Source organism: Lampris incognitus, chromosome 1 (genome assembly GCF_029633865.1).
Source record: "Lampris incognitus isolate fLamInc1 chromosome 1, fLamInc1.hap2, whole genome shotgun sequence".
Classification (NCBI taxonomy): Eukaryota; Metazoa; Chordata; class Actinopteri; order Lampriformes; family Lampridae; genus Lampris; species Lampris incognitus.
The window spans coordinates 9,851,776-9,868,913 of record NC_079211.1 but is presented as its reverse complement, the minus strand read 5'-3'; the positions used below and the strand labels follow the sequence as shown (position 1 = coordinate 9,868,913).

The following is a 17,138-nucleotide window of genomic DNA, read 5'->3' as shown; positions in this document are numbered from 1 at the left end:
CAAATACCTGCAGACACTGCGGCCCTCGAGGCCTGGAGTTTGACACCCCTGCGTCTAGCACTTTCCACAGTGTCTCTCTATCAACAGTGTAGAACATACACAGTGTAAACGTAACATATCGTAGCGTGCATGAATAAGAAGATCTGAGCCTTTAGTCGAGCGGTTAGCGCTGTCTCCTGCGGTGCGGGGGTTACGGGTTCGCTTCCCGTCCGCGGCAGCTTTCTGTAGTTGCGTTGCCCCCCCCGAATTCGCTGCAACATGTAAGGCACTAGTATCTCAACTGGGTGTTTATCTTGACAACATGTAGAGTTTAAAAACCGGGCCCGGGGTCTTTTTAGGTAGGGGTGAAATCCCGATCGTTCAGAAACAGATGCTGGTTTCTTTGAGATCTTTTAAATACGGGTCCTCTGCAAAACGCTCTTGTACGGCGTCCAACAGTTTTGCTTTGAGCGTGAGGTAATTTTGAAAAGATCACAGGTATTTTTTTCACGTATATTTTTTTCATCGCCGCTGAGTTTAAAGATTAAAAAAAAAAACCCGGTAAAATATCAAATCGGACGTATCTTGACCACACGCTGGGAAGACGGCTCAACCGACAGGGCTCAGCCCGCCCTCCATATTGTTTCCTCCCGCTAATGAGCACACACTTCCGCCTACCGCTGGACCAACCACCGCCGTCCACGAGGTGCACATCGGAGGCGGAAACCATTCATGTCGACGAACATTTTACCCACCCAATAATCTGCCGACGGCGGACGGGGAAACGCGGAAACGACCGCCGTGCTGACCAATCGGCGGCAAAAGAAGGCGGGCCCCGGTCGCCCGAGGCGCCTGCCCCCCAAAAGCGACACGTGATCTGCCTGTAGTTCCAGGTGGTCGCGTCGGAGAAGCGGAGGTAAGTCAACGGCGCGCTAATGTCATTTCTTAATTCACGTTCACGTTTCAGATGGCGTTTGATTGAAAGGTGACGTCCCTTTCCCCGCCGTTCGCACCCTTCTGTCCGCTGGGTTTCCGTTGTATATGGCGTCCCGGAAGACGCGCTTACGCCTCTGCCAACTCAAGACACGCTTGGACCGTCTGGCTAACGGCGGCTAATCAGCAGAGGCCGACCAGGCTTAGCTAGTTAGGCGGTCAACCTTGGCTGCCTGTTGCGGGGCTGTTCGTCTCACGGTTATCTCGACGACTCTGAATTAATGCACTGAAACTTTCATTTATGTTTCAGCTCGTTCGGCAGACGCCCTTATCCGGGGCGACTCAGCAGAGAGCACGAAATTGGCGCATGAATCCGAGTGCATCGCAGAGCGCTACACATTAGCCATGTCATTGCAATAATTTGTGAAGAGGTAGCAGCAGTATGTTGGCTAAATAGTCATCATATCTTAGTTGCACTACACGAAGGAGTAGTCGTTCTTTCCCTACATGATCATATAGTTTTGCTATTTCAAGTAGTGGTAGCGCAGTTGTTGCACATTAATTATGGTAGTGTCATATGAAGGAGTGGTTGTACAAGCACTAGTAATCATTATAGTTCTGTGTGGAGTGGCACTTGTTGCACATTTGCTACATAGTAACCATGTCGTGGTCAGTGGTGCATTTGATTCATGCCGAGTGCATTCAGTGGAAGTGCACCAGATCCTCGTGAGGAGGTGAATAGAAGAATCAAGATAGTGTTTATGCTGTAACTCATAATGTGCTAGTCAATGTAACCAACTTTAAAAAAACAAACAAAAAACCCCCCCTAATTTTAACGTAACCTGGTAGCCAAAAGTATGCTGCTGGGGTTGCAGGCAGAAAGACGCCCATGCTGTCTGATACCTCTTAACCGGTTTATGATCTTTGGTTTGGACCCAGGCTTCCTGGCAGTTAACTATGGCAGAAAAAAGATGACTGACATCTGTAAAGAATCCACTCTTGTCACATCTCCTGAAAGCATGGGTAGTGTCTAAATTTCAATGAAAAGATTTTACATCACTTAAGGCAGAATTTTTTTTTTTTGTGGCTCTTGAGTGTTACAATATTCATATTCTGCTCGGGTGAATCTGGAGCTTTCTCCCTGCCCCCTCAGTTTAAACACATATCAACTTGTGTTTTGCAGGAACAAGTTTTGCAGGTATGGCAAGGAGTTACCCAGCATGTTTCCCCCCCCCCCTCTTTTCTCAGACACAGCAGAATTTCATGTAACGTGTTAGCCAAAAGCCGTTCGGTTCCATCTCTTTGGGTTCAGCTCCTGTCATTTAGACTGGAAACCTTCAGGCATTGTTGTCAGTGAGTGGACATCAGAAATGGATGTGACCGAAATGTATTTAGCATTTGAGGCGTTTATATCCTTGTAGGTCAGTGAACAGAAGAAACAGGGTAGTTACTGGTTACAAGTATTTAAATAGTAACTTGCTCACCTCGCTCCTATGCTTTCTCGTTTTCCATGTTTGCATGTAACACATTGACTTGGAATTTGAGCCTCCAGCATGAATACACATGTCACTTACAGTGCTAGTTTCATTGGATAGTCGTAAAACTTTCAGAGGTTAGATCTTGAGACTATTGGTATGCCCAGTTGCTGCACCAATTCGATGACCCCACTGGGATTCTTAGTATCTAATCTGGAATCTGTGGCTAGAGGATAGACCTCAGAGATAGGATAGTTCCTGCCATCTTCTAAACACACACACACACGTAATGGGTGTGTTAAAGAAAATGTCCGTGCTGATGTAGTAATCTCATCCGAGAGGACATTGTGAAGGCTGGCTGGTAGATATGTTTATAGATTTACAGCTTTAGCACTGGGTCATCTGGTTCCTTGTGCCAGTTGATGCATTGATGGAGGCACCAAGGAGTATTATGGGTTGAATAGTCAAAGATTGACAGGTGGATAGGCCCTTCCGTCCTCATTTACACATCCCTTTCTTGAGTACATGTGGCCCACTGAGTCATAATGGGAAATGGGGGAGGGAGTATGTGATGAGGGTTTGTCTTGTGTTCTGTAGGGAGAGAGTGAAATATGGCGCCTCCTCCTCTCATCCACCGGTCCCTCTTACCCTCTCTCTCCCCACCCCTCCAACGCATAAACTGCCTGTTTTAGCCTCCAGGCGTCAGGCACTCTTCCAATCCTTTTCCCCTAACCAGAGAGCTGAGTATGGGCTGATCAGTCTCTCAGTCCCAGCGTTCCCTCAGATATCTGGGGCTGCTGGAGGCCTCCATTCCTGGTCTCTGTCTAGTTTAGTTCAGGTACGCCTGGAAAAACAAGGAAACAAAACGATAGAAATGAAAGAAGGGTTAAGGATTTAATCTGCTGTGAGTCTTAGACCCTCTCGCCCCTAATCGAGAAGAAAAGCAGCTACGCTGATAACAAGAACGTGGTGGAAAAACAGTTTTACATTGCTCAAAGCAAAACAAAAAATGATCCAAATACAGCAGCCACTTTGTTTGAGCTACTGGGCGGCTGCATGTCTTTCAATTAGAAGCGAAACACAATTTTTTTTGCCTTGGAGTTGAAATCAGGATGCTTAGACACACTAATTTTGTAAAGACACGTTTATTTAATGCATTATTTTGTACAGCATGCAGTGTGTGCATAATAGGAATTCATTGATATGAAATATAAACAAAATTATTTAAAAAAATATCTATATAAATTAGTACCTGAATTAGGGCTGAGCAATATTGGAAAAAATCTGCATTGTGTATTTATGATTTTTGTGATATGTATTACTATATTAATGAATTAAAGAGCTACACAATTTCACCAGATATGCTACTTTTAAAATTTTTTATGGAATTTTAATACAATTACATTAACGGTGAATTACATTAACAGTAATCCTCATCACTCTTACCCCACTCCCTCCTTCCCACCCTCCCCCTCATATAGAGGGGGAGGGTGGGAACATCACCCCCCACCCACCCCAAACAATCCTTGGGTCTTCATTGGAAATAATATTAATAAACCAAACTAAATACAAGTAACTTACAGGGCATACATAGGATCAAATAGCTATTAGTAAAGTTGACTAGAATTATAACAAATACAGAATGATAAGAGATGTGAAAAATATAGAGAAGTGGAAGAACATACACAGGCTACTTAAGTTGCATACATGTAGGACACAAGATTTAGCACACGCACACTATGATGGAACGATGGAAACTAAAATCCACTCTCTTGACCCCTGAGAAATGGAATAAGCTGAAAGAAGAAGAAAATATATATGTATATATGACATGGATCTTTATATGACTCAACAGATGTGCAAAAAGCCATTATGGGGACATCAAACTAGCGGTAAATAAACAAAATGACAAGGACAAAAAAGGGGCAAAATAAATAAAAAGATAAACTGGAAATAATGAGAAAAAAAAAGTTACTTGGGATTAAAAGTAATCCTTGGAACATTATACTGGTAAGATGGTTATGGCTGATCAATCAGAAGCTTTTTTTCCCTTTAGCTTGCTGAAATGTGATATTAAGGGTTTTTACCTGACATTAAATTTCTCAACTGGGCCTCTTCAGTGTAAATTTGATTTTCTCAAGTTTGAGAAATAACATCATGTCCCCCAACCGGGAAGATGCTAATGGAGGTCTAGATGATTTCCACAAGAGTAGAATCCTCCTTTGTGCGAGGAGGGAAAACAATGCAATTACATCTGCCTGATTGGGACGTAAGGTTGCCGTGTCTGCAGGGACCCCAAAGATGGCAATCAAGGGACATGACTGCAGAGTCAGTTCAGAATATTAGATAAAGTTTTAAAAATGATGCCCCAAAATCTTTGTAATTTTAGACAAAAGTAAAACCTATGGCTAAGGTCTGCAGGGGCTTGGCTACAACAGTTACATCTGCTATTCACATTTGGGTCTATTTTTGCTAATTTGGCCTTGGACTATTGGATCCTATGAAGGATGTTAAACTGTATAAGACCCGGTAGTGCACATGAAGTAGTAGAGTTTACCCTTTTAATTGCCTCACCCCATCAGTTGTTGGAAAGCTCAACATTCATGTCTTTCACCCAAGCAGCTTTAGCTTTGACAACTGATTTATTGTTAAATGACATAAGGCAGAGATAAATCCGAGAGATTAATGATTTCTGGCTGCGCCTAAATGTGGGCAGTTCCTCCCAAGGCAACAGAGTTGGTGGTGAAGGAAATGAGGGAAAATGAGGGGATACATAATAACAGAGAAGATGAGAGCATGGCAAATCTTGTTTGCTCGACAGGGATACAAAGCCAGAGAAAGTATGATAAAGGTCTTGAAAGCCGGTAATTCCATTTCATTTCCACAAGGATAACAGGAGTCCAAAACAAGGGGGGGATAGGTGATTATTAGTGATGGGACCTAAAGTCGAAGCAGCTGTGAATTTGAATCGACACTGGAGCTGATACCAGGTTTTTAGGGAGGTCAACACAACTGTATTTGTTGTGTACTGGGATAGAGAAACAGGGTATGAGGAACATAGTAGCACAGGGAGAGATGTTGGCATGCATGATGGCCTTGATTGTCAGGTCAGGTGTCAGCTACATGAAACCAGAATAAAAAGTTTTTGATGCTCGCTCCCAAGTAACAGTACCAGAAATTTGTCAGGGCAAGGCCACCCCCAAATGTACTTTCCTGTAGTACACTTATACTAATTCTAGGAAGTTTCCCTGCCTAAAAAAAATGTGATGAATTTATTTAAAGAATGGAAAAAAATGACTTTGGTAAACATTGCGGGATGGATTGAAATTGACATTTTGATGAAATAGTAATTTTTACATTAATTGTGCCGACTAGAGTCAAAGGGAGGTTATTCCATCTCTGAAAGTCAGATTTTGTTTGAGAAAGTTGGGGAGTGAATTTTGCAGAAAAAAGAGCTCCCTGAGAGCAAGTAATATTAACCCCAAGATATTTGAACCCTGATTGGCTTATGCGTTAAGGCAAGTTTGACTGCTGGTGCTGTGAAGCAGTTATATTAATGGGAAAACATTAACTTTACTGAGGATTTGACTTATAACCATAAAAAGAGCCAAATTCATCAACTATAGTGGGAATAGCAGCTGCAGGGTTCGTAACGTAAAGTAACAGGTCATCTGCATAAAAAGATACCCGATGGGTGCACCCCGGTGGATCACCTAGTAGAGTGTGTACCACACAAGGTTGAATCCTTACCACAGTGGCCTGGGTTCGGCCCCTTTGTTGCATGACATCCCCTCTCTCTCCCCTGCCTTTCCTGTCTCTCTCTCGACTATCGCTATCAAATAAAGGCGGAAAATGCCAAAAAAGTAATCTTAAAAATCTCCATGGAATAGGGGGGAGGAACGCACGGCTACTTAAAGGGGCTCTATCGCTAAAGCGAATAAAAGGGGACTTAAAGGGCCACCTTGATGAGTCCCACATGACAGTGCAAAATAATCAGATCGCATATCATTAATGCAGAGGAGTTAGTATATAGTATATAGGAGTTAGTATATAGAAGACGGATCCATGAGGTGAAATGGTCACCAAAGCCAAGTGTTTTTAAGAGCAGCAAAGAGATATTCCCACGCTATTCTAATGAATGCCTTTTCTGCTTCTAACGATTTAACAAGTGCAGGACGTTTTGAGGTTTGCCCAGAGTAAAGGCTATTCATAAGGGTGCATATGTTGAAGAAAGAGTAGTGACCTCCAATAAATCCTTTCTCTTCCTCCAAGACGAATACAGGGAGGATCACATCCAGACGACTTACCAACACCTTTGCTAACACCTTGACATTCACGTTTAGAAGGGACAAGGGTATGTTGGATCCACAGGAAGTGGGGTCCTTTTTAAGTAGCAGTGAGATTGATGCTTGAACGAAAGTGGTTGGTGTTCCATTGACTCATTGTACATATCCAAAAGAAGTGGGGCTAGTTTATTGCAGAATTTCTTAATAAACACATTTGGATAGCCATCCAGGCCTGGGGGTTTATTACTCTGCATTGACTTAGTTGCTCTTGTTACTTCATCTAGCTCCTGTGATGAGTCCAAATCACCTGCAGTTGCAGGGTCAATGGTGGGTGTTGCCAAATTGTCAAAAAATCAGTCTGGAGTAATTGTTTGGGTAGGAGAATCTGATTTGAGAATAGTAGAGTTGAATGATTTAGACCAGGGCTACTCAACTTTACATAGCTCAGGGGCCATACCGCAAGATACAGCTTTGTCAAAGGGCCGCAACCCTAATTTGGTAATGAACTATTTTGTCGTGTTTTCAAGCCACATGGATATCAAATGATAAAATAAGTAGGTTTTATTCATTAAATGTAAGTTTTAGATTGCTTTTGCAATAAAATTCAATGGTTAATAAAATAAATATGCCTACTAAATTGAAATCAGGCCTGAGTATCAGATAAGTTTATTCTCTTGGAACAAATGGAAAAATAAAATACAAATATTTAAGTGTTTTTCACAGATAAACTGAAAAAGGACATCAGCTGACCTCAACTGCATGGCTTGACTGGCGAGCTGCTATTCATCCAGGCCTGTAATACAGTAAAAGACAAGCACAAACAAGAGTCATGAAAAGCTTCATTCAAAAAGTGATATTCATCTTAGTGTTAGTATCATATTATAGACTTCTTGCACAGTTAGCGGTTGTCTTATCTTCTTTGTTGAGCCCACGATTGCTAAATAAGCACAGTATGCATGATCGCCCTCTTGTGGTCAGTAAGAATTTAGTTTAGAAATGGTTTGTGTTCATTGAAATGAGAATATCAGATTTTTATTGGCAGTTGCTATGACAATAAGAATGCAACCAAGGGCCGCAATAATATTAACCTTGGGCCGCATGTTGAGTAGCACGGATTTAAACGTTACATTGACATCAGCGGGGTCAGACAGCAGGTTACCAGAGGAGTCTCTAATTTGAGGGATCAGATGTGAAACAGCTTGACGTTTCAGCTGGTGTGCAAGCAGACGAGCTGCCTTACCACCATATTAGTTCCCACGAGACTGTAAAAGCATACGCTCTCTGCTCATTTAGTTGAGAGTAAATCAAATTCAGTTTGCAGGGTCATGCGTTCCTTATACAGCTCAGGGCGAGGATTTGTGGCATATCGGTGAGTGATTTTTTTTTTTCCATCCTTATGCCGTCTGGTTAGGTTGGCGGAGTGAGAAATATTTTGACCCCTGACAGGGCTCCAGACAAACTTTTCCGCTACCAACCTTCTCAGTTGGTCACACCAGCACATGATTGGCTCGCACTTTTTTTTTCTTTCTTGTACAGCGTGATATAATTCAATATCAATAACTTTGCATACTGATGAATAGTTGTATTAATTTGCATACCCTAGTTTTGCATTGATGTAAAGATTGACAGTGACCCGACTTGATACTTGCACAATATTTTAATGTGAATATTAAGTTTAAATTTGATATTAAGATTTTAATTTTGTGAACAGGAGTTCTTCTTTCACTGTTATATGCGGTGTTGAACTTGATGACCATTTCGTTCTCCTCCACTGAGCGATTACTCTCATCTAACTGCTGAAAAGTAGTCAGGAGGGCTCAGTGTTTCGGGTCATGCATCGGTACCTGCAGATTTTGTTCCTTACTGTCAAAGTATCTTTATTGTCCCTTGCAGGGAAATTAGTTAATTATTGTTGTTGTTGAACTTCAAAGTTTCAAGCTTAAACTGTGTATACCAAGTAACAAGTTGAGAGTTGCCTGCAACAGACAGGCCACAATGCTTATAATACACACACAGCATAGCTTTCCCTTGTACCACAACCACGGGTACCACGTTAGCCAATGTGGTTGAAAGTAGCACTTTTCATCTTCACTGGCTCAGTCGGTCTCTCCCTGCCTGCACTTTCATCATCAGTTGGTGTCTGAGTTGGAACCTCTCATTGGCTCTCCCTCCCCACCAGCCTCCTACACCTCCCCTCATTTTGGTTTTAAAATAATCATCTATAGACCACTTCATTTTTGGAACACAGTAACCGCTAAATGGATTGTTGCTAGATTTGGCAGATTTGGCAGTGTAATGTCTGCCACTTACACAAACGTGAGCACGTGAAATTTTAACTCGCACACTTTGACTAAATGACAATTAAGCCATCTTTAGTGGTTGCTGTGCGATCAATTGGTGCTGAAAGGCAACATCGCTTCATAAATCACATTTGAGAACTAGACCAAAAACTGCATGCACAGTTGTGCACCCTGATCATTTAATAGCATCGTTGTGTTTTCCCCACCTGTTCGTTTATTTGGAGGCTGCAAGCGAACGTGTCCTTCTCTGTCGCCATCAGACTTTTTCAATTTTTTTTATTATTTTGTAAATCGTGTCAGACAGCTGTTCAGCCTGTCTTCACAGCCTATTGCTTAGCAAGCTGAGGGGGGGGGGGGGGTGTCACTCGCTGATTGTTGGCTGACGGTGGTGGCCGGTAGGAAAATTTTGATATGTGGCCCAACCCGCCTGTGATCTGACAGCACTGTGTCCACATCTGCCAGCTTCTGGGTATGGGACTCGGTGGTGGACACAGTCTCCTCCAGTGTGGCGGAAAGAGGCTTCAGTTCCTCATCGATAGTTGTTTTAAGCGTCTTAAGTTAGAGTACTGGTCAGGTCGGTGGTCAATACCGAGCGGAGTTTGTCCAGGTCTGGTGGTAGATTAGCGCCATTACAGTCCGGTGGCGTGGTTGCTGCTTCGCCAGGCAAACTTTTTGTAGATTTGTTTGATACGGTTTGCCATGACAGAAGAAGACATGAATATAGGCCTGCGTCCAGAGTCGTTAATGTTCAGAATACCAGCTGCAATCTAAAATAAAGGCCTGACTTAGTCAAAATAGTAGTACAAACCTCAGGACCCCCTCAGGCTGCTGCTTCCCTGCTCACTGATGTCCTCAGCTTTTAACTGTAAAAGCTTTATTTGCAAAAACATTGTTACTAGCAAGGATTAGGGTGGTTTTAGGTGGGAAATAAGGTAGTTGTCCAAGAAGTCATGAAATCAGACTGAATTATATTATTTGTCAGATGTGCTAGAGCATTCTTCTTCAAGAGTTGTCATAAAAAAGAGGACCTGGCTAGATTTTGTTTTCTATTGAGCAATAATAGTTTTAGCCTAAGTTTTAGTCTGATGTGACTAATGGCCCTAATTTGTTTTATATTGCATTTTTTGCACATCCTTGCGCGCGTGCGTGCGCGCGCGCACGCACACACACACACACATACATATATATATTTATTTAAAGATGTCCGTTCTGAAACAGTAACTTGAACTCCTACCTGACCTTTACCCTAAACTTAACCGCTGTAGTTGCCATCCCTGCTGTGTGAAAATAGACTTGTGTATGCATTGCAGGCCATTTTCAAGTTGTGTTATTTGAACGTGGCTCACTGAGGATGAGAATCGCCAGGCCTCGCCAGTCATGTAGTTTCTGAGAGAATGCCTTTGGAGACTCTTCCTCGTCTGCTTGTTTTTTTCAACATGCTGCATGCTTGTGATTATGTGGCACACAGTCATTGGTCACAGCGAATAAGGGGGCGCTTGGTTTTACGTACAGGTTTTCCATATGCACATGCTGCAGAATCCCTGCAACCTAAAATTAGAAGTGCTTTGAGAAATGAATCGAGATCCAGAATTTTATTTTTAGGACCCCCCCCCCCCTTTTCTCCCCAATTGTACCCGTCCAATTACCCCACTCTTCCGAACCGTCCCAGTCGCTGCTCCACCCCGTCTGCCGATCCGGGGAGGGCTGCAGGCTACCACATGCCTCCTCCGATACATGTGGAGTCGCCAGGCACCCTGACTGACCAGAGGAGGGGCTAGTGCAGCGACCAGGACACATGCCCAAATCCGGCTTCCCGTCTGCAGACATTGCCAATTGTGTCTGTAGGGATGCCCGACCAAGCCGGAGATAACATGGGGATTCGAACTGGTGATCCCCGTGTTGGTAGGCAACGGAATAGACCGCTACGGTACCTCGACGCAGAGATCAGGATTTTTTAACGTTATTAACTGTGCATCCCTAGTTTGAGCCTTACCAATGTAAACATACTCACTGAGGATTTATCAGTTGTCAGTTGCAGCCTGGGTCAGCCAATCTCTGTCCAGACTTACTGAGTCTGTCTCCTCCATTTGGCTCCCTTGGGCCACACAGTGACGATGGGGGTTTTATTGGCAGAGGGTGCAGGGATGAGATTAGGTGGCCTCATATCCGTTGGTGTGGGATATAGCGTTCTTGTTAGCAGGGACATCTTGTCATGAGTGTGATCACTATTCTTGGTGTTATATTCGGTGCCAGTACACACACCCTGTTCCCCGAGGCCACGCAGTATCACCAGCCTGCCTTGGCAGCCCCCAAATTCACCAGCCAACCATTTTGATACTTCCACCCTTCAAAAGAGAGCTGGTGCAGTTGGGATCGGTCCTGTAAATTGGGGTTGGTTTGCTGTCACGGTGGCTGGTAGTTGGAGCTGGGCAATGATTCAATATCGTGCTTTAATTTCTTTGTGGTATGAAATGAGGCGATTATATTTTGATTCACAATTTCTTTGTCTAAATTAATACAATATATAGATAATGAGAATCTGTTACTTGAGATTTCTCCCAAAATGAGTTCTGAAATATTTGAGGGCGTACTCTTTGAGAACCAGTTTTGGCTTTATATGACATTGTATGACTGTTCAGGGGGGAGGGGGAACTGGGGGGAATAGTGTGATCCTCCCACGTGCTACGTCCCCCTGGCGAAACTCCTCACTATCAGGTGAAACGAGGCGGCTGGCGACTCCACATGTATCGGGAGGAGGCATGTGGTAGTCTGCAGCCCTCTCCGGATCGGCAGAGGGGGTGGAGCAGCGACCGGGACGGGTCGGAAGAGTGGGGTAATTGGCCGGGTACAATTGGGGAGAAAAAAAACGGAAGTAACCATTAAGTCAGCGGTCATTGGCCAGGCAGCTGAATGCTAAATAGATATTTAGTGCTTGTCATCCTTACTCTGCAGAGCTATGGGGGGTGTTAGCCTGTTGAGCCGTCTAGGAATGCTAATCCCCTGGAAGTTAATCTTATTAGTTCACAGTCTGCTTTGTGTGTGATATGCGTAGCAGGTTAATGTAAACGCTGAGACCTGAGCCAAAATGCTGGTTAGTTTTATGAGAGGAACTTGGGGGTTATCTGGTAATAAAGGCCTTATATGAGCCCCCACGACCAGTTCCACCACCACCTCCCCAATGGCTGTATGTAAGTAAGTACAGCCCAGTCCTTTTATGTGGCTTAGTGTGTCGGTGTAATGAGTAACCTGTAGTTGTGAGTGATTATATGGTGAATGAACTCCCAGTGAATTGTGTGTGTGTGTGTGTGTGTGTGTGTGTGTGTGTGTGTTCTGGGGGTGCAGCAGTGTAATCTCACGGGGTTTAATCTCATTAAGAGTAAAAAGCTGAGGCTGCATGTCCTCCGGGTGTTTGTTTGTCGCTATGACAATAGGCGTGCAGGAAAAAACCCTGGTTAGCACCCGGTGACGGTGGCCGTGGCAACAGAGGCAGGAGGCCACATGTACAGCGTCCATCACCGCTGGTCCGAACTGTACAGACCCAGCCCAGCAAACAGCACCCATCATTACATCCAGCTTCCTTCCTTTTCTGTATGCGACAATGTTCACCCCATTTCAGCTTTAACTACATTTTTGAATTTGGCAGTGGTTTTTTGTCAGAAAATACATGAAAAGAAATTGCATGATGATGATTTGGGCGGGAAGACTATAAGAGATGAACGCCACGATTTGTTCGTGTGTCTCTGTGAACCCAGTCACCCCAGGAAGTGACCAAACACATGGGGTTAAATGGTGTGTGTGGGTGGTGCTTTAGTGTTCTCTACCCACCGCTGTTGCAGGTAACCATTATTTGAAGGTAGTATTTTAACGAAGCTGGCCGGTAAAGTAGTACCGCTAGCTAGCCAGTGGTGGATTATGGGATGCCCCCCAGCCTCGGCTTCTGTGTGCTGGTCTGAAATGAGCAGCTGTGTTCTGGGTTGCAGGGCAAGAAATATGAAGCAATCATAGTCTGTTCCTCATTTCTGAGCCAAACAAGACCACCATGTGTTGTCAGTAGCCCTCAATCTGGTCTAACGGATGAACTGCGTCCTGTTTGGTGGTGAACGGTCAGAAAGGTGCCGTGGAACCGAACAGATGGTCAAACAGAGTAGATGGTTGAGCGGGGACTGATTCACCTGGAATTTATTCAACCATGTCATGCCAACACCCGCTGTACAAGAATATAGCCCCGATATTGATTAGTGATGGACATATTGGTGTCCCTAAAATGATCAATTTAATAATCCCCATCATGATAAAGTTCAGTAAAGATGTGTTCACAATATTCTTTCTGTCTCGGCGCCTGGCCCTCTCTTTACCCCTAAACCCCCCCCCCCCCAAAAAAAAACACAAACAAAAAAACCACACACACACACATATCCTCTTCCTCTGATAATCAGATAATGTCACAGTTCTTCCTCTGATTAAAATTCAGATTTGGTCAGAAACACAACTAAGTTCACAAGACGTACTGAAAGTCACAAGTCACTCATCAGTTGTTCAAGTTATGACCCCTGTGTGTGTGTGTGTGTGTGTGTGTGTGTGTGTGTGTGTGTGTGTGTGTGTGTGTGTGTGTGTGTGTGTGTTCTCTGCAGATTATGGAGCAGAAGGTGGGGCTGTGTGTTGCTGCTCTGCTCGCTGTGAGCCTCTTCTGTCTCAGAATACCTGCTGTGGCTCAAGCCCAGGCTGAGGACCTAGTAGAAGACATCCTGGACGATGACATGGACGTGGAGGATGACCTGGACCTGGGCCTGACAGGAGCAGGTGACGCTGAAGAGGAGGACCTTGAAAGGGAGAGAGAGTGGGAGGAGGTTTCAACTGCTCCCGAAGCACCCCCCACCCCCAAAGTAAGTATGTCGGATACCACTGGTCCACTCTTTTAGGCGTGGCCCATCCCCTAGTGATGCACAGATACAATGACCCAGTCTGATAGACATTAACCTGCACAGGAATATTGTGTTGTGAAATTCTTTTACAACCTCATCCAACTTAGTTAAAACCAGGGTTGAGACTAATGATTATTTTTCTTTTGAATTAATATATCGATTATTTCGTCAATAAATCGAGTCATCATTTTGTCTTTAAAATGTCTAAAATGATGACAAATACCCTTCACAAGTTCACAAAGCCCAAAGTAATGTCTTAAAACTGTTTACGTAGTCTGAATTGCAGCCAGAAAAGTCCTTCAGTATCAGTTTTATAGTAATATGAATCAGAGGAAGACGAGCAGAGTCTTGCCTTCACTATAGCACTTGTGAAGATGTAACCAGCAGATGTGTGGTATTTTTGCTTCACATATGACTAAAATGATCAATCAATTACCAAAATTATCATTTGATTTTTCCGTTAATCAAATAATCAACTAATCAATAGTTCATCGCTAGTTCAAACACAGAATTGCGCACTTGCAATGTAAATAAACAGCGTTAAAGTGAACCCCATTGCACGTGTGTTTAGTGACGGCAGGTCAGACGGTGATTAAGCGGTTGCTATCAGGAGACTGGGCTGAGAGTGGAAACTGATCCACTGACCTGCACACGGATAGACTAGTGCATTATGGGAAGTTGCTGCACAGTTGGAACATGTCTCTGACCAATTTAATTCCTTGTCTGAAGGATAAGATAGAATTTGTTTATCTTCATAAACGGGACATTTTAATTCCCAAGTTGATTTCTGTAGGACCATCGTAAACCCAGGTACGGCGTCAACTCTCTCTTCCTGTCCATCTGTCCAGGTGATCTACAAAGCACCGGAGCCAGTTGGGGAACATTTCTTCGCTGAGTCCTTTGACCGGGGGACGCTAGACAGGTGAGCCCACGTTTTCCCAGGGGTCTGGTTAATAAGTAAACAAACGGGGCATCCGGGTAGCGTGGCAGTCTATTCCGTTGCCTGCCACCACAGGGATCTCCGGTTGGAATCCCTGTGTTACCTCCGGCTTGGTCGGGCGTCCCTACAGACACAATTGGCCGTGTCTGTGGGTGGGAAGCCGGATGTGGGTATGTGTCCTGGTGGCTGCACTAGCGCCTCCTCTGGTCGGTCGGGGTGCCTGTTCAGGGGGGACTGGGGGGAATAGCATGATCCACCCACGCGCTACCACCCCTTTTTGAAACTCCTCACTGTCAGGTGAAAAGAAGCGGCAGACGACTCCACATGTGTCGGAGGAGGCATGTGGTAGTCTGCAGCCCTCCCCGGATCGGCAGAGGGGGTGGACAACGACCGGGAAGGCTCGGAAGAGTGGGGTAATTGGACAGGTACGATTGGGGAGAAAAACGGGGGTGGAGGGGGTAAATAAATAAAATGTCTGTGAGGCCATAGGTTGTTGAGAAATGTATACAAAACAGTAAGTGATATCTAGATCTGATATGACAATACATTTCCTTTAGCTGTTGAGACACTGTCGTCCTGCATTTGCACTCAAGGCTTATAGGTGGCGCTTTTACCCATGCTGTCTTTTAATAGTGTTCATATAGTGCTTTAGTGTCTTGCCCAGAAACCTTTTAATTAGCCTTGTTGTCAAGACCACCCAAGGTGAAACCAAGGCCAGACCAAGTCTTTAGCGGATTGAGTCCAAGTCAAGTCCGAGACTTTTAAGGTGGCGAGTCCGATTCAAGACCATTGGGGCTAAAATTTGCATAAAGGCTGACACCAGAACACCAGCACTGACTGAAAAGTCCAAATTTCACTGCACTGTAATATTTAATTAGGCTTTTTTTTCCTCTGCCAAGGAAGGAATGTTTCAGATTCTAATTTTCTAAAATTTCAGATGTAATTGAAAAATAATAAAGAAACAGATTAGACTGCATTTTATTGATCTCCTCAAGGGACGTTTGATATTATTTTTCAAGATGAAAAATTTAGTCCTGGACTTGACCAGCCTTAAAAAAAAAAAAGAAGATCCCAAGTCCACATCGCATCATCTGATGCCAAGTCAAGTCCCAGTCATTACGCTGGGTCCATCTTCTAGTACTGCAACCCTTACTTCAGTTGTCTAAATTTACGGTCATATTTGTAGTACAGAGTAATATTCAGCTACAGAGTGATATGGTCTAGTGTGACAGTCGTATTACTCTGTCATTGTCAGTGTAGATTCCATGTAACACTGACCACAGTATTCAAATCCAGTTTGGATGAGTCTGGAGAGTGACATGGGAAATGTGTAGGAACCTTGTCTTCCCCAGAATATATTGGCTCAACTCTTGCTTTATAGCTTAATGGTGAGTTGTACTGTCCTTTGTACATCAGTTAACATCATGTCTTTTGAATTTTATTCAATTTGTTTTACATTTTAAATAATTATTGCTGTCAAAATTAGCGTGTCAATTTTTTGTGCCGAAGTTGAAATATTTAATGCGGTAATAAAAATTAACGCAAGAAGCGCAGCTGTATTTCGTTGACTTCCTGTGGTGGCTGTGCGAGGCGGTGCCACAGTTGTACCGGGGGATTCGGTTGTGCGCTCTTTCCTCCTGCTTGTCGGTGCAGTCTGCTCCTCGCTGGACTGTTTCAGTGTGTAACCTTCATCTCCGCCTTCTCACAGCAGTAGGTTATATTTGTTCCCAGCCCTCATACCCCCATGGACAATATTAGATATTCTACTATGCTGTGCCATTGGGGTGCATATGGGGTTCTGTGAGGCATCATTATGAACACGTAATGAACGTCGTGAATTTATGACACTTGAAATTCCACTTGCACTTGAACATGGAACAGATTTTTTGTTGTTAATTATCATTTATATTAGTGCATGCAAGAAATTATTGCCTTCTCAACTGTTATCTAATTTTAATAGTCTCGGTGTTTTGAAATTCAACTGGCACGTGAACATATAAGCCTTGGGTTTTGTCATTTCTGTTAGTGCATATAAGAAATATGCCTATGCCACCATGTCCGGGTGACATGGCGGTCTGTTCCATTGCCTACCAACACACGTATCGCCAGTTCGAATCCCTGTGTTGCCTCCGGCTTGGTCGGGCGTCCCTGTGGACACAGTTGTCCATGCCTGCGGGTGGGAAGCCAGATGTGGGTATGTGTCCTGGTCGCTGCACTAGCGCTGGTGACTCCACATGTATCGGAGGAGGCATGTGGTAGTCTGCAGCCCTCCCGGATCGACAGAGGGGGGTGGAGCAGCAACC

General features: G+C 44.1%; 1 protein-coding gene across 2 annotated transcripts in view; it reads left to right on the top strand.

Annotated features, from left to right (window-relative positions):
• The first annotated feature begins 859 nt into the window (after positions 1-859).
• Positions 860-17,138, top strand: part of canx (calnexin) — a 40,394-nt gene continuing 24,115 nt past the window's right edge. For both annotated transcript variants that reach the window (XM_056273912.1, XM_056273831.1), the window contains exons 1-3: positions 860-895; positions 13,605-13,856; positions 14,744-14,817. In XM_056273912.1, coding sequence (XP_056129887.1) covers positions 13,608-13,856; positions 14,744-14,817 — 323 coding nt within the window. In that variant the 5' untranslated portion in view covers positions 860-895; positions 13,605-13,607. The remainder of the gene's footprint in view (positions 896-13,604; positions 13,857-14,743; positions 14,818-17,138) is intronic.